At 52.7% G+C, this 26,660-nt stretch overlaps 1 protein-coding gene across 1 annotated transcript in view; it reads left to right on the top strand.

Moving 5' to 3' along the window:
- Nucleotides 1–5,668: 5,668 nt before the first annotated feature.
- LOC132665160 (transmembrane protein 132B) overlaps nt 5,669–26,660 on the top strand; it is a 366,585-nt gene continuing 345,593 nt past the window's right edge. The window contains exon 1 of the mRNA XM_078435941.2: nt 5,669–6,190. Within this exon, the coding sequence (XP_078292067.1) occupies nt 6,124–6,190 (67 nt within the window). The 5' untranslated portion in view covers nt 5,669–6,123. The remainder of the gene's footprint in view (nt 6,191–26,660) is intronic.

Below are 26,660 nucleotides of genomic sequence, written 5' to 3'. Positions count from 1 at the left end.
ACCTGCTTTCACTTGGTGATCCGTCCTTCAGGGACCTACCTTGAAGAACTACACGTATGAAGGTGCAGGGACAAGACTGTTGCTTTTTGAAAAAAGGTTTTATTTTGTTAGGTGATGTCTAACACCCAATGTGTTTTATATATATATTTATATATATATAAATATAAAATATTTATATTAAATATTAAATATTTAAATAAATAAATATTAAAATATTTATATTAATATTTATAAAATATATATTATATATATAATTATATTTATGTTTATAATATTCTAATATTTAATTATATATATATTTATGTGTTTGTATTTTCCACCTGTTGACTTGAGATATTTTGTTGAGTGGTAAATACATATCACGGTCCACTCAGGGCTTTTCCTAGGCCTACTTCTATCCATTAGGCTGCTTTTGGTTACCGGTAGTTAATATCCGAGGTGCTGTGTTTAAACAATTCAGCTTATCACCTCATTGAACAGAGCCTCTGGACTGGAGGCTGGCGCTGTGGCTCAAAGATGTTGTCAGGAGTTCTCTTTCTGTTCGGCCATCTGTAGTCCTGTGATGCCTCAAGGCCAAAAGAGGCTGCCAGGGCCCTCCTATCACACCTTCACTTCCTAAGATGGCAAGAAGGAAGGGGTGGAGGGCAAAACAGGCCCTTTGCCTCTTTCATCTGTTCTAGGAAAGCAAGCTTCCCACAACTACCTTCTACATGGATCGCATTGGTCGGCACTGGGTCACAGGCCTCCTCTAGCGTGGTCCCTTGCCAGGACCGAAGGTGATTGGCTGACACCTATCAGGACTCCTCCCCCTGCCCAAAGGCTTGAGGTTGCCACTTAAGCCAGTTGGGAGCTTGCTGGGAAGGAGAGTAGGCTGCATCTGGCAGTTCTGGGGGTCTTGGGCTGTGCTGAGGCAACAGTGGGTGGGAAAGACACATCCCACCCACCCCGGGCGGCTAACAGACCCCAGAGTCAGACTGGGTCAGATCTGATCGTGCCCCTAGCTGGCCGGCAGCGTGCCCACAGGTAAATTGCTTCAGCTTTCCGTGCCTCAGTTTCCTCAGCCTTTTGTGATTTATGGAGCAGATGGTTGTGAGGGTCCAATGAACTAAAAATGGGTTTCAGCCCAAACCTGGACTGAAAACAGGTGACAAAAGGTTGTAGACAAGTGTTCAGCCTAGCTCTGTTCACAGTAGCAAAAGGTGCCGACAACCCAAACGCCCAACAGCGGATGAATGGATACAAAAATGTGTCCTACCCACACAGTGGAGCATTCTTCAGTTAGAAACGAGGAGTGAGGTACTGATTCATACCACAACCGTGGATGGGCCTGCTCTGGGCGCAAAAGCCAGGCGCAAAAGATCCCGCTTGGATGAGATGTCCAGGAGCGGCAAAGCCATAAAGGCAGAAAGTAGCTCCGTGCTGGCCTGAGGCTGAGGGGAGCGGGGGAGTAGCTGGGCACAGGGTTTCTCTTTGGGGCGACGAGAAAGTTCTGGAACCGGATATGGGTGATGGGCGCACGGCACCATGAATGTCCGAAATGCCACGGAATTGTTCATTTTGAAATGGTCAAAAGGGTCAGTTTTATGTTATGTGTACTTCACAGCTATGAATTAGAAAACATTTACTTTACAGCAATAAATATAAGCAAATAAAAAATAAATTAAAAAACCCGAACCGTGGAAAGCCCTTAGAGCAGTGCCTGCCTGGTGTGTGTTAAATGTTTGTTCTGCCCCAGAGCGGTAAAACTTGTTCCAAAATCCCCTGCTGGGGGGTGGGGGAGGGCGGCTGGGGGTGGGGACCAACCACCCCTGGAAGCCACTCTTCCCTGGGGCCTCCCCACCCATTGGGGCTCTATCCGAAAGTGGACTCAAGCCCCTTCTGCCCTCAGTTTTCACCGGCTTTTTGGGGTTTCTGCCGCCTCCCGAGGGCTCAGCTCTTAATCGCGTGCCCTTTCACTCGCTCACCAATTTCACCACCATTTACTGGACTTTCCCCTTGCGCCCAGCCCTGTTCTGTCACCAGCCATTTGGTGAACAAGACAGGGGCTGACCTTCCAGTGGGGGAGACCAGCACTAATGAAGTTCGTCCTCCTGGACGCATGATGCCAGGTAGTAACAGCTGCTGTGCAGAAAATACGGAAATGGGACGGAGAGATACGAGGTACTTGCATTGGGGGGGTCCCGGGAAAGGGACCCCCTTCCTTCCATCACTTGTCCATACATCCAGGTGTGCTAGCAATTGTATCCTTCTTGACTTCCTATTCAAGGGAGCCCAGCTGCTATTATGAGAGGCCCTCCTCACCCACCACGCGGCCCGAGGTGGTGGAAACCGGAGGGTGGCTTTGAGGGTGTTCCCCGGACCATCCCAGCTAAACACGAGTATTTGCATTGGAAAAGGACAGTCCGTCTTGGCAAAGAACATCTTAACTGGGTCGCTGCATGTGTGCTGGAAACGTTGGCGGTGCCAAGGATAAGGGGGGGTGGCGTTCCAAAGCCGGGGCAGGGGTGGGGAAATCCCTCTGCCCAGGGCCCCTCGTATCCCCCTTCCTTCTGCGGTTCGGGCCAGGCCCGCAGTGCCAGCATAGCCACGAGATGGCAGTGTCGCTCTACGCTTGCGGCCGGGCGGGCGCGTGGGCTGAGTTGAGCAGAGATGGGGGCGGGGAAGCGCGCGAGAGGGCCCGCGTGGGGGCACCTGCCGGGCGGGTAGGGGGTGCGGGACCTGGGGGAAGCTAGCTCGGAGCAGAGGGCCTTGGGCTCGCTTTTAATTGGATTGGCCTCAGTTTCCCCATCTGCACACGGCAGGGGGGGGCGGGGGTTTGGCTGCGTAATTCTTACGATCTTGTCAGCAGACTGGGGGTGAGATTCTAGGTTTGCTGAGTGGGGCTGTGGGGTAGGCTTGAGAGGAGGGCTCTGCCGGGCTGGGGTGGGGGGGGGCAGTGGTCTTCTAGGTCACTGCTGCGGGTCCCTCCTACCTTCTCTGACCCCTTCAGGAAGTCCTTTTCCCTGCCCAGAATAATGCTGGAAATACACCCATTGTCATATAGACTCTGGGGCCTGGTTAATATGCGGGAGTCCTTACCCAACCACAGGACAGGTTGAGGGAGGGCTGGAATTCTCATCTCACATAAGGAGCTCAGAGGGGTTTAGGGGCTTGTCCAAAGTCACACAGCCATGTGGCAAAGCCACCCTCAAAAAACAGATCCCTCTCCACAGCCATCATTAGCAGCGATCCGCTGTGGGGGGGGGGGGGGGCAGAACTATGCCTGTCTACTTTAGCTTTGTAACAGCAGTACTTAGAACGATATATGACCAGAATGGAGAGCTAGGGAGGGGTCCATTTTATTTTTCAATAATTTTTAATTACTTCTAGAAGTTTTTTAAATTTACGTTTTAAAGTAACCTCTACACCCAACATGGGGCTCGAACTCAGGACCCCGAGATCTAGAGTCTCCTGCTCTTCCAATGGAGCCGGCCAGGCGTCCCGGGAGGGGGTCTGTTTTAGATGGCTGGTCTGGTCTGGGAAGGCCTCTCTGAGGATGTGAGGGACTCACCAGACCTATTCACCCCCTCCCCGTGCATCCCGGCCAGAAAATGACTTGTCTTTGGTCACAGACCACCCCCCCCCCAGACCTGTCAGCAAACACGTGGGCACCTTGCCTAGAACACCCCAGGTCTGCCTGCTGTGAGCTCCCCAGAGATCAGCTCTGTATGCATTTCCTCCTTTTCCTCCTTTTGGGGGCGGGCAGGACCTGCATTCCATTCATTTTTTGTTTCCCCATCTCCCTCCCCAATCCCCAAGGCCTGGCACATAGTAGGTGCTCAGCTCAGCAAACACGAATGAGTGAGTGGGAAAGAGAAGACACAGAGGACGCAATCTGGGCTCAGAGGATCTCAGGCCGTGCTGACAGCATGTGGGGATCATGCTCCCAGTCGGGGGAACCGTCATGGGGGGGGCAGAGGGGCCCTTCCCAAGGGCCACCCCAGACCCGAGGAGACCACCCCTTGTCCATCCTGGTATTTGGTTCTCCACGTTTGGATCGCAGGCCTTGCCAGGGAGCCCAAAGGGGTTTGGCCAGCACTTGGGTTCCTTGAAAAGGAAGCTGTTAGTTGCGACGGGAAATTCCCTTTCTGTCTCGCAATTAACCTGGCCTAGAGACTCGTCACCTGCCCCCGGCTCCTTCTTCCTTCTTTTATCTAAGAAGAGCTGAGCGCTGCCTCTGCTAATGAGCTTGTCTGTACTAATGAAGCAGGTGCCCTGTCCCCCACCGGCCCCCCTCGCCAGCTGGGAGGGGGAGGACTGTTCTTCAGATGTGAGCTCTGGGCCCACAGAGGAAAATCAGATACGTGAGAATAATGACCATAATGATGAGAATGATCATGTGGACAGTGGGTCCCTTTAAATGAGCTCTCCCTTCATAGGTCGGGGGCTTTATACGCCTGATACGGGACCCCAAGTGGACGGTGCGGTGGCTTCCATTTGTCAGATGGGGACACTGAGGCCGTGGAGCCTAAATGACGGGGCCCAGGTGGCATAACTGGGGTGGCAGGGCCGGGTTCTCAGCCAAGACTCTGGGACTCGGTTTGCTCACCCCACTGCTGCCTTATTGACGTTTCTAAACAGTTTGACCCACTTTTTTTTATGGGAAACCTAGACACTGGAGCCAGTGGCTGGTACACGGGAGCCGGGACTGGGGGGCGGGAGGACTCCCACCTCAGGTGCCTCCCCACCGGCCCCCAGCTGTGTAGGGCTAGTGTCCGGGCATCTGACGACTGCAGGAGCCCCCATGTGACCCCAGCCTGATTCATTCAGTTTGCTGAGCCCCCCCCCCCCCCCCCCCCGTCGCCCGGCCCCGGGTTGGGGTGAGAGGTGCCCCCCGGGAGGATAATAGCTACTGTGACCCCCCCAGTGAGGCCCGTCTCCCAGGCTGGAGGAATCCGACCACCCACCCAGTCCCCGTCCCTGCCTCCATTACACCCTGGCGCAGTCGCTGTGACCCTGCCCCCAGAGCCGTCCCTCGCCTGGTCGTGTATGCCTGACGCCTGGGCCTCCTCCCGCTCAAGTAAATAAGGGCCCCCGAGGGCCCCTGCCTCACACCTGGGTAGACAACCCCAAGACGCCTTCGCTTTCTTTCAGGGCCCCTGACCGCGCCCAGCCAGGGCACCCCCATCCCTGTCCTAGTGCTTGGTGGAAATTCCTCAGGTAGCCCCCCCCTCCCCCCCCCCCCCCGACTCCCCGAGGCGACCCCACGGGGACCCCCAAGCTGGGCCGAAAGTATCCCAGGACCTCTCGTCCGCACTCAGCCTCGCAGTCCCTGTCCCCCGCGGACACCCCTCCCCCCATTCCGAGGACCATCCCCCCCCCCCCCCCCCCCCCGCCCGCGACCTTGGGAACTCCCGCCACTTGGCCCGAATCCGCCCCATCTATCTGCTTTCGGCCGGCAGGTGCCCCCTCCCGCGGCCCCGTCCGCGCGCCCGCCCCAGACCGCCCCCGCGGGGCTCTCTGGGCCTGTGCCGCCGGGCGCCCTCCCCCAGGGACGCCCGGGAGTGGCACGTCCCGCCGCCTATGGCTGGGCGGCCGCCTGGGGCCCCGTCTCCGCGGCGGGCCCGCCCCCTCCCCGGCCCCGCCCTCCCGCCGCCGCCCCGCCCTCCGCCCGGCGCTCGCCGCTCGCTCACTCTCTCGCGGGCTGCGGGGCGGCCGGCAGCTGGCGCGGGCAGAGGCGGCGGCGGCGGCGGCGGCGGCGCCACGGCGATGGGACGGGCGCTGGGGCGCAGGAGCCGCGGCGGCGGCGGCGGCGGCGGCGGCGGCGGCGGCGGCGGGGTCCGCGCAACTCGGGCCAAGTGCGGGGCCGCCGGCGCGGGCGCGGGGCGCTGAGCCCCCGCGGCCCCCAGCTCCCGGGCCGCGCACCGCCGAGCCCCGGAGAAGCGCGCAGGGGCGAGCGGAGGAAGCGCCGCCAGCGCCGGCCGCCTGCGTCTGGGGAAGAGCGGCGCCCCGGGGTCGAGCCATGCCCGGCGCCCGAGCGTAGCCGCCGGGGGCCGCCCCCCACCCCCGCCCCCGGGAGCCGCGGGCCGGGCCGGGCGCGCGACAGGAGCAGCCCCGCGCCGCGCCCACCGCGCGCCGAGGACCATGCCGCCCCCGGGCCGGGCGCCGCCGCTCGGGCTCCTGCTGGCGCTGACGGCGCTCCGGTGCCCAGGTAACGCGTCCCCGGACCCCATCCCCGACCCCGGCCGCGGCGCACAAAGTTGGCTCCCGCGCGGGGCGGCCACCTCCTTCGCAAGTCCCCGGCAGCTCGCACCTCCCGGACTCGGGTCTGGGGAGACCCCGGGAACCCAGGGGTCCCCGGCACCTACCTCTCTGCCCGGCGCGAGAGCCCGCCAGCCTTCCGCCCCGGCTCCCCTGCGGATGCCTGCAGGGCGCACGGGGGCAACAGACCGGAGGCGCCCAGCGTCTCGAGGCGGGTGGGGGCGCGCCTCCAGGAATCTAGCACCCCCCCCGCCCCCCGCCCCGCCTGGTCCTGGTTCCCCCGGGGTTTCGCTGTGACGGGGCGTCGGTGGACCCCCTTCTCCCGGTTTCCTGCTGCCCGCGGACGACGCACGGCCGCGCGTTCCCAGGACACCTGCGGGGCCCCAGCCTTGAGGTCGTCTCGGTCGGCGCAGTCTGTCTGGCTTGTCCGCAGCCTCTCCCCGCTCCCCGCCGCACCCTCCTGCTTTTACACCCCACCCCCCCCCCCCCCCCCCCTTCCCCGAACATGTCCCTTCCCCGAGTGGCCTCCCCTTAGCCCAGGCGCAGCCTGCTGCTCGCTTTCTGGAGACGCGTGCTGCCCCAGCGCCCTGACCCCAAGGCGGCCGGGCAGCCCCGCGCGCGCAGGGCCGCCTGGAACGCGGTGATGCCCAGAGCCATTGCCTGGGTACCATGGAGCCGGGCTCCCTGCTGGCACCGGCGCAGCTGTCGCCAAAACCCAGTGAGTGGGAAAGGCAGAACAGTCGTGTATTTTCTCTCTCTGCTGGAGTTTGGAACGCTTTTACCGCCTTGGCGTGGCTACATGTTGGTTCTAGAGGAAGGCCACCCTAAAATGCCAGTCCGTCCCCTCCCCTTCCCCCACCCCAAGCAGTAGAGACCGTCCTGAAGGCTCCGATGAACCCGGAACCGTCACGAGCAACCTGCGTGTGCATTTGGAGAGCTCGGTTCTCCTCCAACCCTTTCAAAATCAGGACCCATGATTGGGGGAGCAGAGAGCGTTCTCTTTAGAAAAAAATTTCTGCTCCTTTTCTTAACAGACAAACCGCACAGACACCCAGAATGCAGGAGAAAAATAGAACTTTAACTTTTCAGCTGCAACTGCCTTAGGGAGGTTGCATTTAGGAACAAACCTCGTATGCCAACTTAACGGGTGATGTATTTGCGTGGAAAAAGTAAACATTGTCTGCCTTCGAGATGCCCTGAAGTGACCCAGAATATTTCATAAAACCTTCCACTCGGAAAAAACCTGGTGTCGGAGATCTCCGTCGGCGTTCAGCTCTGGCTTCACGTGTGGATGGGTCTTCCCTCTGCTGGGCTAATGAGCAGCCATACCGACCGTGTCTCCTGCTCTCGGTGTCCTTCCGTGGTTCATAAGGGGGGGGGGGCTGTTGCCAGGGTCAGGGCTGTTTCCTCTTAGCTGAAGCCCTCCCTGGGACCTGTTCCCCAAAGTGCAGTTCCCTGGACTTGAAAATTGCAGTTGTGTCTCTATTTTGTTTCTCCACGGGGGTCAGCCTTTGCCTGGATGTGCTCGGAAGCCGGTATTGGAAGTCTCTCAGAGAAGCTGCCTGCCTGCCGCTTGTAGGAGAACATGGAGAACCCCCCCCCCCCCCGCTCCCCCTCCCATCCCCTAGCAACGGAAGAGCTTGTGCCTGGCTCTGGGAGGAGGCCGGGTCCTGGCAGGGAAGGTGTACCACGTCTGAAACCTGCTGTTGGCCCCGGCTCCTAGCCCTGCTGTCCCTGCCGCTCCCCGAGGGTCTCAGCTGGGCAATGCCTCATGCAGGTGCCACGAGGCAGAGGACCCCCCACCCCCCCTTGCCATCGTCAGGTTCTCGGGAGCACATGTAAGTCTTTTCACCGGTCCCTACCGGGGACATAAAGAGAGACAGTTTGATAACTCTATATTTAGCACCAGTTAGGAGAGCTAGGAAAAAAAACAAGGCTGCGATTCTTGAAAGATACTTAGCTGCCTACTGTCGGTTGAAAGGTTCAGAGGAATTAGCTACAGTTTCCTTCGGAGCTGGTTGGATCTTCTGGGTCATTTCTGGCATGATTTAGCGATCGCATGCGGCTGAGGTTCGGGAGAGGGGCTGGAAGGGTGCTGAGGGAAGGAAGGACGCCCTCTCCCCCGTCACACGCAGGGACTGTCTGCTCTGTGCCCCCCCCCCCCGCCCCCCCCGCGTGGGCAGCTGCCATGGTAAAGAGCGAGGTGGGCGTACTCAGCCTTGTAAGCGCTTAAACATATGGAAGTGCACTGGGTAAGAGTCAGCACAAATCCCCCGGCTTAGCGACTAGGGGGCCCCCATTATTCAAGGCACTTTTGTGCGAGCTACGGCTTTGCAAATTAGCGGCGATGTTCCAGTCCCTGCTGGGGAAAATGGATGCGCCTTGCTTCATTGACCCATTGTGCTCAGGGTCTATAAAATTGGGGTGGGTGGAGAGCCCCCAACAGAGGGGCCTTGTGACTGGCAGTGACTTTGTGTGTGTGTTGGGGGGGGGGGTGGCTTTGGCCCCAAAGCGGAGATACTCGTCGCCCTGCCTGGCACCTTGGCATGCAATGTGGTATATTTCTTTCTCCTGACAATAGTGATTTGGGGGGGGGGGGGCTTGCCCGTCTATGGTGTTGCTCTGCAGAGAAGTGTCGTCCAGAGGTGCTGGGGGGTGGGATGCAACTGCTGTCACCTCCCCTGAGTGATTTAGTGGCGGTACGGTGGAGGTTCCCAGAGTAAATCATTTCAGCACCCCCCCCCCCCCACTACCGGATGCGGGGGACTTGGGAGGCGGGAGGCTTCTGTGTGAGCTGCAGCAGTCACAGCCAACAATGAGCACGGTGATTGCCATGACCCAAGAGAGCAAAAGGACCCCCTCGCTTGTCGATGTGAAGTCCAGGAGGGTGGTCTCTGGGCTGGCAGAGCCCTTCCAGGGGCCTTGTTCCTGGATGAGCCCCCCACCCCCCGCCGGTTGTACGCGGCTGGGTGGCTCCTTTCTTCTCTCCTGGGTCTGACATCGAATGGGCACAGAGAGGGGACTTTCCCTTTGTTGCCGTGGGGTTGAGCAAATGCACGCGGCCCGTCCCCTTGGGGATATGGAGGCACCCGGGCGCCACGGACGGCTTCGTGGGGAGCTTGGTCCCCCCAGATCTTTCTTGGAGTGAATGAGTGGTCTCGCAGAGCAAGAAGGCGTCTCGGGGCACCTGGCCCAACCGCCCCCTGTGCAGATGGGAAAAAGGAGACCCAGACCAGGGGAGAGACTTCCTCAGGGCCACACGGGTGAATTGGTGTCAGGTCAGGCGTGTGGCTCACACAATTGTTCTTTGTAAAGAACGTCCCCCAGGGGTTTCTCACTGTGCTCAGGGGAGGCTTAGCCCTACTGGATGGGCCTTTGAGGGACTGTGGCTCCATTTAAGGAGCCCAAGGTCAGGAGAACGACAGCGGTTTGGTGATGCTCACAAAAGCAGTGAATCATCCCAGTGGTGCTGATGGGACGGGGTGATAGAAGCGAGAGCTTCTGAAGGCGCCCCCCCCCCCCCCCCCCCGCCGTGTCGCAGGCCCCAGCCCAGGCCTTGCCTTGTGTGAACACAGTAGGAGACACCCAGCTCCCTGGCGGATGGACACTCTCACTATTCACCGTTTATAGGTGAGGATATTGAGATCCAGAGATGCCAAGTAACTTGCCTGAGGCCACACAGCGTCAGATTCTAGCCCAGGTGCTGGCCTGTGCCTTACCTACCACCTGACACAACCAGGTTCCCCCGCGCAGCCTCACACAGAGTGGTGTGGACGGGCCTCCACGGGCAAAGCTGGGGGGTGGTGATCGAGCCCCGTCCAAGTGCCAGCCTCTGCTGGGGGCTTGTGCTTCTGTCCTGCAACACATGCGTCTGTGAAGGGGAACTAAGGTTGCGAGCCGTAGGAATCGACCAGACTGGGGGTCAACTCTGCAGGCGCCTGGGAATCCTTTATGTTTGGTGCCCTCAAGGGATTAGATGGTTACGTTCAAGGCCGAGACTTGGGCGGACAGACTCCCCCTCTTTTCTCTTTGGTCTCCTGCCCTGGTCCTTCCATTTCAGTGAGGCTGGGAGTCTGAAACAGCTCCGTAACTAACCCCCGTCGACAGCTGTCTGTGTGTTCTGAGCCCTTCGCGGATTTCGCTTCACTGGACCCTCAACAACCCCATGGGGTAAGGACTGGTACTTGTCCCATTTTACAGATGAGGAAACTGAGGCCGTGGCTTCTGTGAGGTCACACAGAGGGAAGGGGGATGGATGTGAACCCACAGCGGGCCTGGTTCAGAGTCAGTGCTCTTGAAACTGTTACCATCTGCGTGTTCCTGGCACCAGGGTTTGTGGGCGATAGATTGGATTTTGAGGCTCATCGGGGCCCAGGGGATTCAGGGATTTGGTTCTTTTTTGAGAAAATCGTTCTGGGAAATGTTGGCAGCTCTAGAGCTGTCCCCCTCAGTCAGGAGCCCTGGGGTGTATCTGCAGGGAGGGCTTGGCGTTTTGGGTAACTGAGCCTGCGTGGAAATCCAGTGGAGGACGACTTCTGTCGCCCTTGTGGCATGTCTGGCCTGCAGACTTCACTCGTCAGTTGCCAGCATTTAAAATGTGGGACGTGTCAGTATCACGATCCAGGTTTCTGGCTTCTCTCAAGAAATTGGGAGATCTCGTCTAACCCTTGACCACTCTGAGACTCAGTATCCCCATCTGTAAAATGGGCCCTGTCTCAGTCCACCCGGGCTGCTGTAGCAAAATACCCCAGGGTGGGTGCCTTGTGAACAACAGACCTCTGTTTCTCACAGTTCTGGAAACTGGGAAGTCCAAGATCAAGGCCCCGGCATGGCCACGTTCTGGCGAGAGCCCTCTTCTCCTCTCCCCGTGTTCTCATGTGGTGGAAGGATGCGGGAGCCCGCGGCGGGCGCGGGGGGAGGGGGGTCTCTTCTGTGAGGGCACCCACTCCACTCCTGAGGCCCCCCCATCGTGACCTCATCACCTCCCAAAGGCCCCACCTCCTGATACCACATCGGGGGTGCGGTTTCAACCTAGGAAGGCCAGATGGGCTCTTTGCTGTAACAGTCAAAGCTGTGAAGTGAAGGTTAACGGAGCCTTGGTGCTTACCGTGTGGCTACTCACTTCGGATTTCCCTGGATTCTTGGGCGGCCGCCCAGGGAGAGGTTAGGGGCTCAGATGTATCCCCGGTGGGGATACTAAGGTTCAGAGGAACGCAGGGACCCGATCAAGACAATGCAGATTGTGAGTGGCAGGGCGGGGTCTCCTCCCCAACGAGCCTGACTCCTGTCTTTCCTGCCTCTACGGTGCCTTCTTATCCTGGAGTTTTCTCTCATTTCCCAATCTCTCCGGCTTAGGTACCTGCGATCTCAGGGGCTTGCGTTCTAGGACAGGTTCGTGTGATGGAGAGACAGGGAGCCAGCAAATTCACAAACAGGAAAGTCCTAGCCAGTAATTTGTGCCCCTCGTGTTCAACACAAGGCTATGGGATGGCGAGTGACTGGGTGATCCAGGAAGACTTCCTGGAGGAGGTGGCAGTCATCTTGTCCAAAGACCTACATGATCAGAAGGAGCCCACCTGGAGAAGGGTGTTCCAGGCAGGAGTGGGAATACTTGCAAGGTGGTTTGCTCAGTGCCTGGCACACAGCAGGTGCTCACGGACCACGTGTTCATTCACTCACTCATTGGTTCATTCATTCGTTCGTTCGTTCAGCAAACATCTCTTCATCAACTCTAAGCTCTGGGGACACAGCATGGAACAAAGGAGACACATTCCCCATTCTGAGGACTGTCATTCGGGCGGAGCGAGACAGTAAGAAAACAACAGACAAACAAATACATAATTTAATGGCAGGCGGTGATAGGTGCCAAGGGGAGAGACAGAGCCGCCGTTGTCCCCTTTTCTCCATCCACGCACTTGTTTTGCACTTGAGTGCAGGATGGACCCGTGATGCCCGCTGCCTGCCAAGGGAAGGAGAGAAGAAAGCCTAGGTCCTTTGGACTTGAATTCCGACGTCCTCCCTTGCTTAAGGCACCTGGGTCCACAGTCAGGCTGCTCCGAACTCCCTTCCCTGACACCTGGCTCCTTACCTGATCAATACCCTCTCCTTACACTCCAGTCCCAAAATAGTTACATAAAAAATCAATAGAGTCCAATTTGATTTGCTGTATTTTATTACCGAGGGTGATGGAGTGTGTGAAGCCTCCTGGTGCTTCTGAGCGCGGTTGTTTTGCGGTGTTAACCTGAATTCACCCGTTGGGGGACCTAACTCATCGTGGCTGTGCTTTGGTGCCCAGAACGCAGCGCCCAGGAAGGGTGACTCAGTAAATAACGCATCTCTAACGTCTGCTCTGTGCTCGGAATGTCTCCCACCAGGGCTCCTAACGCACCGGACAAATGGACACGTAAAAATAGCGCTGTGGCTGCAGCCGGCGCTCCCGGGGCCGACCCCGCGGGCCTGCTGCAGGGTCCTGTCGTTCCTTCCAGAACTCCGGAGCGGCAGGCTGGCTCTGCCTGGTCCCCCGGCTCTCGGATTCCGTGGCTTCCTTTGTTTGCCTGGTTCTCTTCGTGTTGTGTGCTGTCGACGTATTTATATCCTTGGCTCGGTATTTTCCCCTTCTGTGGTTGTACTGTCTGCCGTTGCCGGTTCCCCCGGGGGAGCTGGGGGGCCAGATTGGGGGGGCTGGGGGGCGCCCGGGCACAGGGACGGGGGCTCTGCGGGAGATGAGGCTGGAGGGGGTGGCCAGGCGGGAGGGGACCCTGTCCTCGGGCCGAGATATGGGGCAGGGGCAGTGGAAGGGGAGGGGCACGGTATGCGTGGAAAATGCCATTTCGCCAAATAAGTTTTCCGGGGTGGCGGTGACTCGGAGCTTTTCCAGGCCAGCGGGGAGCCTCTGGCTGCCTTTGGGCCATAACTGGCCTGCAGACTCGTCTCGTTAGTTGCCAGCGTTTAAAAAGTAGCAGATGTCGGTATCCAGGTTTCTGGCTCCTCGCAAGAAATCGGGAGGTCTGGGACCCCGGTCTAGCTCCTTGAGCTCTCTGAGACTGTTTCTCCACGGGTAAAACAGGTCTCGATCTCCCCTCCTGCCGATTTTCTTCCTTGAAACTCCACCCCAGTCTGCTTCCTTCCTCCTTGCCTGCCTTTGTTTATTCTAACACATTTTTCTTGTGCGCCTGTGCTGCGATGGCACTGTTCTCAGAGCTGGTGACACAGCAAGGACAAGACAGACAAAGGTCCCCGTCCTCGTGGGATCAGCATTAAGGTGGAGACAGACAAATACTGAACTAAACAAATAATCGAAATGCAGTTTCTTAAATGGTAGTGAGTGCTACAGAGAAGCACGGAACAGGGCAGCAGAGAGGGAGCGCCGGGAAGGGGTGTTTGGCAGTTTTATTTTATCTTAGTTTTTGAAATATTTTAGCTTTAGTAAGTAATCTCTACACCCAACGTGGGGCTCGAACTCACAGCCCCGAGATCAAGAGTCTCACGCTCCATCAACAGCCAGCCAGGCGCCCCTGCAATTCTCAATAGCAGCATCTGGAAGGGTGACATTTGAGCAAAGGCCTAAGCAAGTAAGGGAGTAAGCTATTCGGTGGCTTTCTTGGGGAGGGGTGTTCCGAGCAGAGGGAACAGCCAGTGCAAAGGCCCTGAGGTGCTAAGGACTGTTTCCTCTGCATGAGGAGGCAACTGGTACAGATTTGACAGAAGAGGGCTGTGCTCTGGCTCCCAGGAGCAGAAGCAGGGAGAGCTGAGAAAGTCTACTGCACTAGTCCGGGCTTGCACCACGAGTGGTGGCTGTAGACGAAGGTCGGAAGCGGGATTCGGGTGCAGTTGGAAAGTTACGCCGCAGGACCGGCTGACTGATGGATTCGTCCGGTAAATCTTTGCTGGGTGCCGACTCCATGAGTATCACTGTTCTTGGAACTGGGGCCAGATCAGTATTTGTCAGCGATGAAATTAACAAACAGAACTTACATCTGTGGGTTGGGCCTTTGCCTTTTGTGAGTTCTTCCCCGACGGCCCCGGGGAAGAAGGTTGGGGTGGACGACCCCGTGTTCCTGCACGTGTGAGATAATGCACACGACTGGCGAGAATCCAGTTAAGGGGATCCGAGGACGACCCTGGGTGCAAAATGCTTACAGCACAGTTTTCCTGAACGCTCAGTAAATGGTGGCAGTTATTAAGAACACTGTTAGGACAGTTGGTGGAGGTTGGATTTGACCTATGATCTATCAGACTCACTTTGGTGTTCATTTTTCCTGCCGGAACCAGCAGTGTTAAAAGGAAAAAAGTTTCCGTGCTCACGATGTGATTCTTCTGGCACAGTTTATTGTCCGTGGCCACTATGGGTATACTTGCTTTACCTGGTGATGTGTAGGCGAAACGTGTGTCAATCAAATTCTGTCTTCTTCATCAACGTCCACTGCAGTTTGGAGATGTGTTGAAGCTCGATCCGACCCCGGGCTGGCTTTGGCTCCTGACAGGTTGCTGGCCGGTTTCTGCAGCCCTTAAAGCGGCATCACCAAACCATGGCCCGTGGGCTGAATCTGGCCCTCCACTTGTGTTTGTAAATAAAGTTTTATTACAACAGGGCTACGTCCATTTGTTTACCTACTGTTCGTGGCTGCTTTCTCACGACAGTGAGAATTGAGTACTGTCGGATCATCTTGCCTGCAGAGCTGAAATGAACGAGCTTAGTCCTTTTGCAGACAAAGCTTCCCTTAAATGAAGGTCAAGCAGGGAACGCTCCGTAAGTGTGTGTTAATAGCACACATTTGTGGTCAAGAACAAGTGTCCCTTCGTAATGTCAGGAAAATTGTCCAGCTCATCTGAACGAGAAGAGTTGTGGGTATGGTATCTCTTGGTTGAAAAAAACAACACAAAACATATTGATTGAAAATTGCCATCAATTCAGTAATGCTTTTGAACGAGTGGGTTTGGGTAATTACAGTCGCATTTATGTAACATTTTAAAAATAGTAGCACATGTGTGTGCAAGATATTTTTACTCTGTAGGCAAAGCTGGGTGGCTTACAGCTCAGGAGACCCTTGTAGGGATGCTGTTGGAGATAGCCAGGATTAAAGGAGCCCGTTGGTTAATTATTTTATACTTGGAATGGTGCTGATCAGTGGATCTCTTTTATGGCCTTGTGTTTTTTCTTTTTGGGTTGTAAAAAAAAAAATTTTTTTTTAACGTTTATTCATTTTTTGAGAGGCAGACAGGGAGTGGGTGGGGGAGGGGCAGAGAGAGAGAGAGAGGGAGGCATAGAATCCGATGCAAGCTCTAGGCTCTGAACTGATGGCACAGAGCCCGACACGGGGCTCGAACTCGGGGATCATGAGATCATGACCTGAGCCGAAGTCAGAAGTTCATCTTTAACACAGTCCAAAAGGGGGCGCCTGGATGGCTCAGTGGGTTGGGCGTCCGACTTCGGCTCAGGTCGAGATCTCACGGTCTGTGAGTTCGAGCCCCGTGTCGGGCTCTGTGCTGACAGCCCAGAGCCTGCTTCAGATTCTGTGTCTCCCTCTCTCTCTACCCCTCCCACACTCACGCTTCGTTTCTGTCTCTCAAAAATAAATAAACGTTAAAAAAAATTAAAACAAAAAGATGAACATAACCTTCTGTATATTTACTTGTGACACTCAGGTCCGTGATGCATTAAGTTTTCAATGCTAAGATTTTGAGTTCACTTACGGAGACGAATGTGCCAAATGCAGTGTATGTCCCTATAGTCGTCTGGATTCTTATCATCGCAAGGGACAAAACTGGGCATTTGCTGGACTCTGGAGCTAGGAAGTTCAAGGAAGCAACGCCTTCAGGCGTGGCTAGATCCAGGTGCTTAACGCTCCCAATGAGTGAGCGCTTCTGCTCTCTCACTCTGTCTCTTGGTTCTCTTTCCCTCTGTGTTCATTTAATTCTCAGACAGCCTTTCTCCACCTGATGGCAAATCTGGCCACCGTCAGCCCCAGGCTTTCCTCCAAAATCACTTGTCTCTTCTCTCATTGTACCAGCAAGGACCCCTGGACTCACTTGCATCATGTACGGAGCCCTCACCCGGGGACTGTGACTGTGGATGGAATCCTTTATGTGATTAGCCACACTTGAGGCAGAAGCTCGTCTCTGGAGTTGGAATCGGAAGCACGTTGCCAGAGAGAGACAGGAGATGATTTCCCCAAGAAGGAGTTGCCTCAGCAGCCTACTGAGCAAGTGAGGTGGGGAGAAGCCTCCCAGGCCGGGAGAGCCCTCACCTGTGGGCTGAGACCTCTGGTGCCTGTCCCGCACGGAGCCGAACACTCCCTGCCATCGTTGTGCGTGCCCTTGGCCGCCGCTGGAACCGCTGGGCTGCGTCCTTGTGACTTCAGGCCGGTGATTTCACTCGTCTTCCGGTTGCTTTGATCGAAAACACGGAACATTTGGGATGCGCTCTGCGCGTAGCTCTGAAGAGAGAAGCTGGTCTCTGACCCCGCGATCCCACTTCTGGGCCGCCTGTGGTTTTCGAAGTGAGAGCACCACTGTTCAAGGTCGTAGGGTCAGGGGTGTTTCTAGCAGCGTCTTCGCTAGCGGCAAAAAAGAGAACCAAGCGGCCCGACTGCCCCATCGGTAAAGTAGCTCTTGACTTCGTGGCATTTCCACGTGCACGACCGTGTAACTGCTAAAAAGAGCAGCTGGGACGTATAGTCTCTTCCCCTGGAAGGATGATGTGGGCTTGCCAAGAGAGAAGAGCGAGTTGCGTGGTAACTTACGCTGTGCGATGCCATTTCAATAACCACCGTGAACCTGGGGCGCCTGGGGGGCTCAGTCGGTTCGGCGTCCGACTTCGGCTCGGGTCACGATCTCGCGGTCCATGAGTTCGAGCCCCGCGTCAGGCTCTGGGCTGACAGCTCGGAGCCTGGAGCTGCTTCGGATTCTGTGTCTCCCTCTCTCTCTGCCCCTCCCCCGCTCACACTCGGTCTCTCTCTCTCTCTCAAAAATAAAAAGAAACATTAAAACAACAACAACAATGAACGAAAAGTCCCCTCTGTGTATAAAATAGTTAGTACTTACATGGTGCTTTCTACATGCCAGTCACAACTTTAAGTAATTTGCATGTGTCAGCTCACCTAATACGAGTCTGGGTGTGTGGGTGTTATTACTATACCCCTTTTAAAGAAGGGAACATCGAGGCACTGAGAGGTTAACCAGAGTTACATGACCTGAATGAAGGCGTGAAGGGGGTGGGGTGGTGGGTGGTGGGAAAGGAGGGGGCAGGAAAGGCAGGACATCTGGAATGTTCGAGGTATTTTAGCCACACCAATGCAGAGTTTTATGTAGACAGCCCCACTCTTTCCTGTAGGGTTTCGGGGGCCCTGTTGGGGCTGGTGAGAGTGCCTTAGTGGGGATCCTCTGAATTTGCTGCTGGGCTTTTGTGGTGCTGGGGGCTGTGGTGCATGGAACTTGGGTCACCCGGGACGGAAGCTGCTTTGTGGTTCACTGGGGGAAGGGAATCCCGGCTGTGTGGTGTGATGGGCGTCTGCGGAGAATGGGTTCATCAGCGAGTAGCACACACTTACGTGGTGGTGGCTTAAAAAGTAGGAGATTGTTTCCATCCCAAATCAGATTCTAGTGCTCTGTACTTCAGGACTGTAGGTTGGCTCTGTTCCGTGCAGTCCTCATGGGCCTTTGCTCCCTTCTGCCATTTCCAGTTTGTGGTCTTTGTCCTCACGGCCCAAGATGGCAGCTGTGGGTACAGCAGTTTCGTCTCCATTCCAGGCACCAGTATGGGGGTGCAGACAAAGCGAGGGTGAAGGATCAGTTGTCTTTTGTGGAAGAGTCCTGGTAGTCCCACGATGCCTCCACTTGTGTCCCATTGGCTGTGACTAAATCACACGGCCCCATCTCGCTGCAAGAGAATCTGGGAAGTCTTCATTTTAGATCGCCAAAAATCAAGCGTTCTGTTACTGTGGAAGGACAGAGTGGATGCCAGGGGAATAATTAGTAGTTGGTGATAAATACCTTAGCAGGGATAACACAGTGTTTGGAGAGAAGGCATGAACCATCAGGATCCTTTATAATCGTGTGTGTGTGTGAGAGAGAGAGAGACAGAGAGAGAGAGAGAGAGATTGATTTTATTCTGCGTCTTAAGGGGGGGCCTGGGAGACATAGTTTTTCTGGGTGCCAGGAGGAAAAGAAAGCAGTTTGATGAGTGTGTAACACCATCTCTGTGAAAGATATAAATATGGCTTGAAGAAATATTACGGATCAATCTGAAGTGTCTTTTGAACAATTTCATATCCTCCCCAAAGGTGACCATCCATATCAGTTTGCTGTGTATTTTTCCTGTGGGAAATACACACACACACACACACACACACACACACACACACTTAAATGTTTATTTATTTTGAGAGAGAGAGGGAGAAAGAATACACACACGTGGGGGAGGGGCAGAGAGAGATGGGAGAGAATCCCAAGCAGAGCCCCGATGTGGCTCAATCCCACGAACTGTGAGCCGAAATCAAGAGTCAGAGTCACAACCGACCGAGCTACCCAGGCACCCCAGAAATAAATATGTTATAACATAGTTTTAAGTTTGTTTTAAAAACATGCTTCTGGGGCGCCTGGGTGGCTCAGTCGGTTAAGTGTCCAACTTTGGCTCGGGTCATGATCTCGCGGGTTGTGAGTTCGAGCCCCACATCAGGCTGTCTGCTATCAGCACGGAGCCTGCTTCAGATCCTCTGTCTCCCTCTCTCTCTGCCCCTGCCCCCTCCCAAAATAAATAAATATTAAAAACATTTAAAAACATCTACTTCTTTGTCTCTTCCCCAATATCGACCTGCATATAGAACTGTTTTTTTGAATTGTTGCTTAGCAGTCCATGGTATAGAAATATCAAGGAGTATTTGGTGATTTCCCGCTGCCTCATGAAATGGGGATTCTCCAAACACAGAAAAGGGGGTCAGAAAGTAGGCGTTCACCCACCAGGAACACTGTGCAGTGATCAGCACCCAATCAGGATCTGCAGAGATTCAAACAAAGCCGGGGAGGGGGGAGGGACTGGGGGAGAGCAGACAGAAGAGCTGACACCTGAGGAAGTGGAGTTAACACAGCAATGGGGACGGTGGGGGACTGGTTGTTGGAGACCTGCCGAAGCTTCCCAGCGTCCTGTTCCCGGTGGCTCCCACTGTGGGTGATTCCCGAGGACTTGGAATGCCAGCGCATCTACTCACGGCATTTCTCCAGATCGTGGGAGCTTCAGTCTCAGAAGAGGGACGTCCTCCCGTTCTCTGGTGTCTGCCTCTGCAGCCCGTGATGCAGACCCATTTGTCTCTAATGGGAAAGGCTCTTGAGAAAGCCCCATGGATTTATGATGAGATTTTTATTTCCTTACGATATCCTCTTCTCCTTCCACCCACCACCCCCTACGCCCAGGCCGGTTGAAGTGTTTTTCTCTTAAGTTTATGGGCTGAGCTGTTGGGAGGGTCTGCGTGTTTCAGGAAAGGTATCGGGGGAGGAGGTGTCAGCCTTGCTGTTCGCACCAGCCTCACTCACGCAAGGTCTGAAGTGGCCTCGTCTTCCCACTGGACCAATTTGCCTGTCAGCTCAGATCGTTTTGGGAGGGCGACTGCATTCTGCTTCTCTGTCACCGTGGCATAGAGACACCGTGAGGGAGGAAGGTGCTGGGATTCTTTTCCCAATATTTCCCGTCCCTCAAGGGTCCCTCCCTCCTCTCGTTCGGCATCTTGCTTTGTGAGTTTTTAATACTTGTTCGAATCAGGGGGTGGACGTGTATCACGTCTCTCACTGCTTAGTTTCGTACTGTTTGCGGCTTCCCCAGCTGCTTTCTTCTTGCTAACCGTTTCAAAGGACCTCATTGAAACTTAGGGCATGAGCTCAGGCAGACTCACTGCCTGGGTTTGAATCCCAGCCCCACCACTTGATAGCTCTGTGACCTCGGTTTGGTTGCTTAGCCTCTCTGTGCTATATAACATTCTCTTCCATGAAGTGGGGACGCAGGGACTCCTACTCCTTGCGCTGCCGTGAAGACGAAGAGAGATGTTGTGTAAGAACTCAACACAGTGCTTGAATTCCCAGGATTCCTTAACGAATGTTCGCACGGCTTTACCTGTTTCTCCATTTACTGAATGTTTAATTGAACACCTACTGTGTGCTCTGGTGCTCCTTTTTGGGGTTTGGCTCATCTCTGCTCCGACATCATTTCATCTCCGAATCCTGTCGCGTGAGAGTGGTGGTCTGCTATCTTTGCCTTCCTCGGAGAGTAACACCCATCTTCTTAAAATCTATTTTTAAAAATTAAGATGTAATTGACAAACTATTTTATTAGTTTCAGGTGTACAGCACAGCGATTCCTTATTTATATACATCATGAAACGATCGCCATGATTGTTGCAGTTACCATCTGTCACCGTGCAAAGTTTTCGCAATATTATCGACTGTGTTCTCTATGCTGTGTATGGTGTCCATGTGTCTTATTTATTTTATAACTAGGGGATTGTACCTCGTGATGCCCTTCACCTATTTTGTCCACCCTCTGTCCCTCTCCCCTCTGGCCACCATCAGTTTGTTCTCTGTATCTGTGAGCCTGTTTCTGTTTCGTTTGTTTGTTCGTTTCCTTTTTTTAGATTCCACGTACAAGTGAAGATTCCGCAGATGGGTGAAATCGTGTGGTGTTGGTCTTTGTCTGACTTATTTCACTTAGCATAGTACCTCTTAGCTCCACCCATGTTGTTGTAAGCGGTAAGATTTCACTCTGATTGTCGAGTAATATTCCAGTGTGTGTGTGTGTGTGTGTGTGTGTGTGCGTGCATACCACATCCATCTGTTCATCTATCAATGGACCCTTAAGTTGCTTCCACACCTTGGCTATTGTAAATAATGGACAGTGAACGGAGGGGCGCATATATATCTTTTCCAATTAGTGTTTTTGTTTTCTTTGGATAAATACCCAGAAGTGGGATTGCTGGATCATATGGTATTTCTATTTTTAATTTTCAGAGGACCCTCTGTACTGTTTCTAGCAGTGGCCTCTACCCATTTACGTTACAGCCAGCCGTGCATGGGGGTTTCCTTTCCTCCACGTCCTCGCCAACATGTCATTATTTCTTGTCTTTCTGATAGTAGCCATGCTGACAGGTGTGAGTTGATATCTCATTGTGGTTTTTACTTCAATTTATTTGATGATGAATGATGTTGAGCATCTTCTTGTGTGTCTGTATGTCTTCTTTGGAGAAACATCGATTCAGGTCCTCTGCCCATTTTGAAATCGGATCTTTGGTTTTTTGATACCGAGTGGTAGGAGTCCTTTATATGTTCTGGATGTTAACCCCTTATCGTATATGTCATTTGCAAATATCTTATCTCATCCAGTAGATTGCCATTTCACGTTGTTGGTGGTTTCCTTTGCTGTGCAGAGGCTTTGTATATTGGTGTAACCTCAGGAGTTTATTTTTGCTTCAGTTATCCTTGCCTGAGGAGACAGATCTAAAAAATTATTGCTGAGACCAGTACCAAAGAGCTTACCACCTATGTTTTCTTCTAGGATTTTTATGGTGTCAGGTCGTATCTTTAAGTCTTTAATCCACTTTGAATATCCTTGATGGAAGGAAGTGGTCCACTTTCATTCAGATGCGTGTAGCTGTCTAGTTTTACAGCAGCATTTATTGAAGGGACTGTCTTTTCCCCATTGTATATTCTTGCCTCCTTTGCTACAGATTAAGTGACCATATAAGTGTGGGTTTGTTTCTGGGATCTCTGCTCTGTTCCACTGATCTATGTGTCTGTTTTGGGGCCAGTTCCGTACTGTTTCGATTACTATAATTTTGAAGCATAGCGTGAACTCTGGGAACATGGTACCCCCGACTTTGTTCTAATTTCTCAAGATTGCTTTGGTTATTTGGGGGCTTTAGAGGTTCCATACAAATTTTAGGATTGTTTGTTCTAGTTCTATGAAAAATACCAGTGGTATTTTGATAGAGATCGCCTTGAATCTGTAGGTTGCTTTGGGTACTATGGACATTTTGACACTATCTATTCTTTTTTCTTTTAAATTTTTAACGTTTATTTATTACTGAGAGACAGAGAGAGACAGAGCATGAGCAGGGGAGGGGCAGAAAGAAGAGGAGACACGGAATCTGAAGCAGGCTCCAGGCTCCGAGCTGTCAGCCCAGAGCCCGACGCGGGGCTCGAACTCACGGACCGCGAGATCATGACCTGAGCTGAAGTCGGACGCTCAACCGACTGAGCCACCCAGGCGCCCTGACGCTATTTATGCTTCTAAATCACGAGCACAGTGTATCTTTCTGTTTATTTGTGTTGTCTTTGATTTCTTTCCTCAATGTCATATCTAGTTTTCAGAGCACAGGTCTGTCACCTCCTTGGTTAAATTTATTCCTAGGTGTTTTATTCTTTTTGATGCAGTTGTAAATTTTATCTTAAAATTTCTCTTTCTGACAGTTCACTCTTTGTGTGTAGAAACGCAACACATTTCTGTATACTAATTTTGTGTCTTGCAACTTTATTGAATTCACACTTATTCTAATAGTTGTTCGGTGGGGTCTTTTGGGTTTTCTATTTATTGTACCATGTCATCCGCAGATAGTGGCAGTTTATTTCTTCCTTTCCAATTTGGATCCCTTTTATTTCTTTTTCTTGCCTAATTGCTGTGGCGGGGACTTCTACGACTATGTTGAGTGAAAGTGGGAGGAGTGGAGATCCTTGTCTTGTTCCAGATTTTATAGGAAAAATGTTCAGCTTTTCACTGTTGAGTCAGATGTTAGCTCTGGGTTTGTCATATATGGCCTCTATTATGTTGAGGTATGCGTGTTTCCTCTGCACTGAGTTTGTTGAGAGTTTTATCATAAATAGATGTTGAATCTTGTCAGATGCTTTTTCTGCGTCTGTTGAGATGATCATATGATTTTTTTAAATGCTTTATTTATTTTTGAGAGAGTACAAGTGGGGGAGGGGCAGTGAGAGGGGGACAGAGGATCTGAAGTGGGCTTTGTGCTAACAGCAGCTAGCCCGATGTGGGACTTGAACTCACAAACCGCCAGATCATGACCTGAGCCAAAGTCGTCGCCGCTCAACTGACTGAGCCACCCAGGTACCCCTAATCATATGATTTTTATGCTTTGTTTTGTTAATGTGGTGTATTATATGTTGATTGATTTGCAGATGTTAAACCAACCTCATATCCCTGCAATATATCCCAGTTGATCATGGTGTATGATCTTTTTAATGTCTTGTTGAATTTGGTTTGCTAATACTTTGGTGAGGATTTTTGCATCTATGTTCATCGGAGATACTGACCTGTAATTTTCTTTCTTTCTTTCTTTCTTTCTTTCTTTCTTTCTTTCTTTCTTTCTTTTTTGTAGTGTCTTTGTCTGGTTTTAGTATCAGGGTAATGCTAGCCTTGTAGAACGAATCTGGAAGCATTCATATGTCTCCAATTTTGTTTAGAGTAACTTGAGAAGGATAGGTATTAACTATTCTTTAAATGTTTGGTAGACTGGAAAACCAATCAAGACAAACCCAAAGCAGAAACAGACCCGTAAATATAGGGAACAAACTGATAGTTGCTAGAGGGGAGGAGGGCTGGGGGGATGAGCAAAATGGGTGAGGGGAAGCGGCAGGTAGGGCTCCTGGTTGTGGAATGAATAAGTCACAGGGGTGAAAGGTACAACATAGGAAATAGAGTTAATAGTATTGTGGTAGCATTGTATGGTGACAGATGGTTACTCTTGCGAGTATAGCATAATGTATAGACGTGTTGAATTTCTAGGTTGTGCACCTGAAGCTAATGTCACACTGTGCCAACTGTATTTCAATAAAAATAAGTAAGTAAGTAAGTAAGTAAGTAAATATTTGGTAGAATTTACCTGTGAAGCTATCTTGTCCTGGACTTCTGTTTGTTTGGAGTTTTGTTTTTTTAATTAAATTAAATAATTAAATTAAATTAAATTTAACTTAATTTAACTCAGTTCAATTCATTTTTATTTTATTTTATTTTACTTTACTTTATTTTATTTTATTTTATTTTATTTTATTTTATTTTAATTGTTTTTTTAATGTTTATTTATTTTTGAGAGAGAGTATGAACATGAGCGGGAGAGGTGCAGAGAGAGAGGGGGACAGAGGACAGAAGCGGGCTCTGTGCTGAGAGCAGAGAGCCTGATGCGGGACCTGAACTCAAGAACCGTGAGATCGTGCCCTGAGCTGAAGTTGGATGTTTAACTGATTGAGGCACCCATGCGCCCCACGGGGAGTTTTATTTTAATTGCTGATTTAATTTCATTGCTAGTAATCAGTCTGTTCAGATTTTCTATTTCTGTACATGACTTAATCTCAGAAGATTGTATGCTTTTGAGGAATGTATCCATTTTTCTAGGTTGTCCAATTTGTTAGAACACCCTGGTTTTCATTTGGGAAAAACTATGGCTTCCCTGCTTTGAGGCCATGTGGTTTGGATCCTGCCAATTTCCTCCTCCTCCTTCAGGGGCTGGCTTCTGACTTTCTGACCCATCAGAGCATCTCAGCAAGGCCTCATGGATTGGATCACGCTTGGGCACATGACCCAAGCTGGGCCAATGAGGGCTGGCCCTGGGATGTTTGTTGCAAACATTGGGTAAGAGGTCCTTCTTTTCTGCTGCAGTTGCTAAGCTCGTAGGAGGTGAGCCTGGTGGTATCGGTTAGTATTGCTGTGTAACAAATTATCGTAAGCTAATGGTTCAAAACAATACACTTTTATTATTGGTTAGGGACCTGTGCGTGGGGTCTCTTCTGCCTCCAGATCTGTCGCAGGGCTGCAGGTAAGATGTTGGCCAGGGCTGGGGTCTCATCTGAAAGCTTGCCTGGGGCGGGGGCAGTGTCCTGTTTCCATGTTCACATGGTTGTTGGCAGGATTCACTTTTTGTGGGTTCTTGGACCCTGGTCCTCAGTTCCTTGCCACGTGGCCCTCTCTCCATATGGCAGTTTGCTTTATCAAAGCCACTACATGACCATCTCTTGCAGCCTAATCATGGAAGTGTTCTATCGGTCAGAAGGCATTTACTCAAGGGGAGAGGACTGTACAAAGCTGTGCATGCCAGCAGGCCGTCTTAGAAGGTACCGACTGTTCTGGATCTGCGTGGGAATGAGGCGCCACGGGGCAAAGATGAAACCGAGAGACAGAGCAGGAAGCTTTCCTGGGGACCATAGCCGAGTGCCTCGAAGTAGCTATTTCTGAGATGAGCTTGATCTTGAACTTCCCCGGTACGTGACCCAGGGTACTTTTTTTTCCCTGAAGCTACTTTGAGTTGGGTTTTTCTCGCTTCCAACCGGAAGCGTCCCGACGGAAGTCCCGCGGAGGCTTCTCAGATTCCCTTGCCTGGCAGTGACCGTCCTCCTTGGAAAGCCTTTGGCATTCTGTGTGCTCTAGAAAGTCTGCACATACCTCACCTCCCCCTCCAGACTGAGCTCATCGAGGACAGAGTTGTATGGATACATATTTTTTTAAACCTTCCTTCCTTGCTTTCCTTACAGTGCCTAGAATGCCGTCAGACACAGTAGATGCCATCTGCCAGTAATTACTGGTATGAGAGGTTCTTCCTTGTGCCTCCCTCTCCCCCTCCCCTTGCCAATCAAAAGTGTTTCAAAAATGATCTCAATCTCCTGCACCTGGCGTAGGGTTGGAACGCTGAATGTCAAAGACGAAAACGTCGATGCCACCCACGAGAGGTAGCACACAGCTGCGCACAGAAATCTTAGCCAAAGGGTGCATTCCACAACGTTGGGTGGGGTCATCCTAACAGCAACGAAGGGTCACAAGCGACAGACCTGATGGGAGGTGGTGCTGGCCTAATTGCCTTAACATTCTCGATTTTAATCCAATACGTCTGTGACAGCCCTGCCCTTTGGAAGCATTTGCTGAGACCAACATATTTATCTTTGGTGATAGGGCTTTATAGTTTTTTTTCTAGGCTTAGTGGAGTTTTGTCGCTTCTCCGGAACTTATGATCTCTCGGACGCCAATATGTACCGAAAAAAAAAAAAAAGTTTTCTCCACGAAGCCACTTTAAAACGCTTTTCATTAATGCATTCAGTCGCCTGCAATGACCTAGCCTCCGAAGTCACTTGGGGTGACTTCACTGCATTTTATTCATCAGATGTCAGCCCATAATCAAGGGAAGGGGAATTTGACTCCCTCTCTTGATCAGAGAAGTGTCAAAGAATTTGCAGACATGTTTTCAAGGTCCTCTGACCAAGGACAGAGTGGAGGGGGTGGGGAGGGAGGAGCTCCTTGGCTCCTGGATTCGTCAGGAAGGCTGTGAATGCTGGTGAAGGATGGCCGACCCCCCAGCTGGCAGGTGGGGGTCTCGTGGGTTCACTTTCCCTTTAGTTTCTTCCAAATGTAGTGATGTCCTTCCTACTTGTCTTCCTCAGGGGCA

This window comes from Panthera onca, chromosome D3 (assembly GCF_046562875.1).
Source record: "Panthera onca isolate mPanOnc1 chromosome D3, mPanOnc1 haplotype 2, whole genome shotgun sequence".
NCBI classification, from domain to species: domain Eukaryota; kingdom Metazoa; phylum Chordata; class Mammalia; order Carnivora; family Felidae; genus Panthera; species Panthera onca.
Note: the sequence above shows the minus strand (reverse complement) of the source record. Positions and strands in the feature narration are given on the sequence as shown.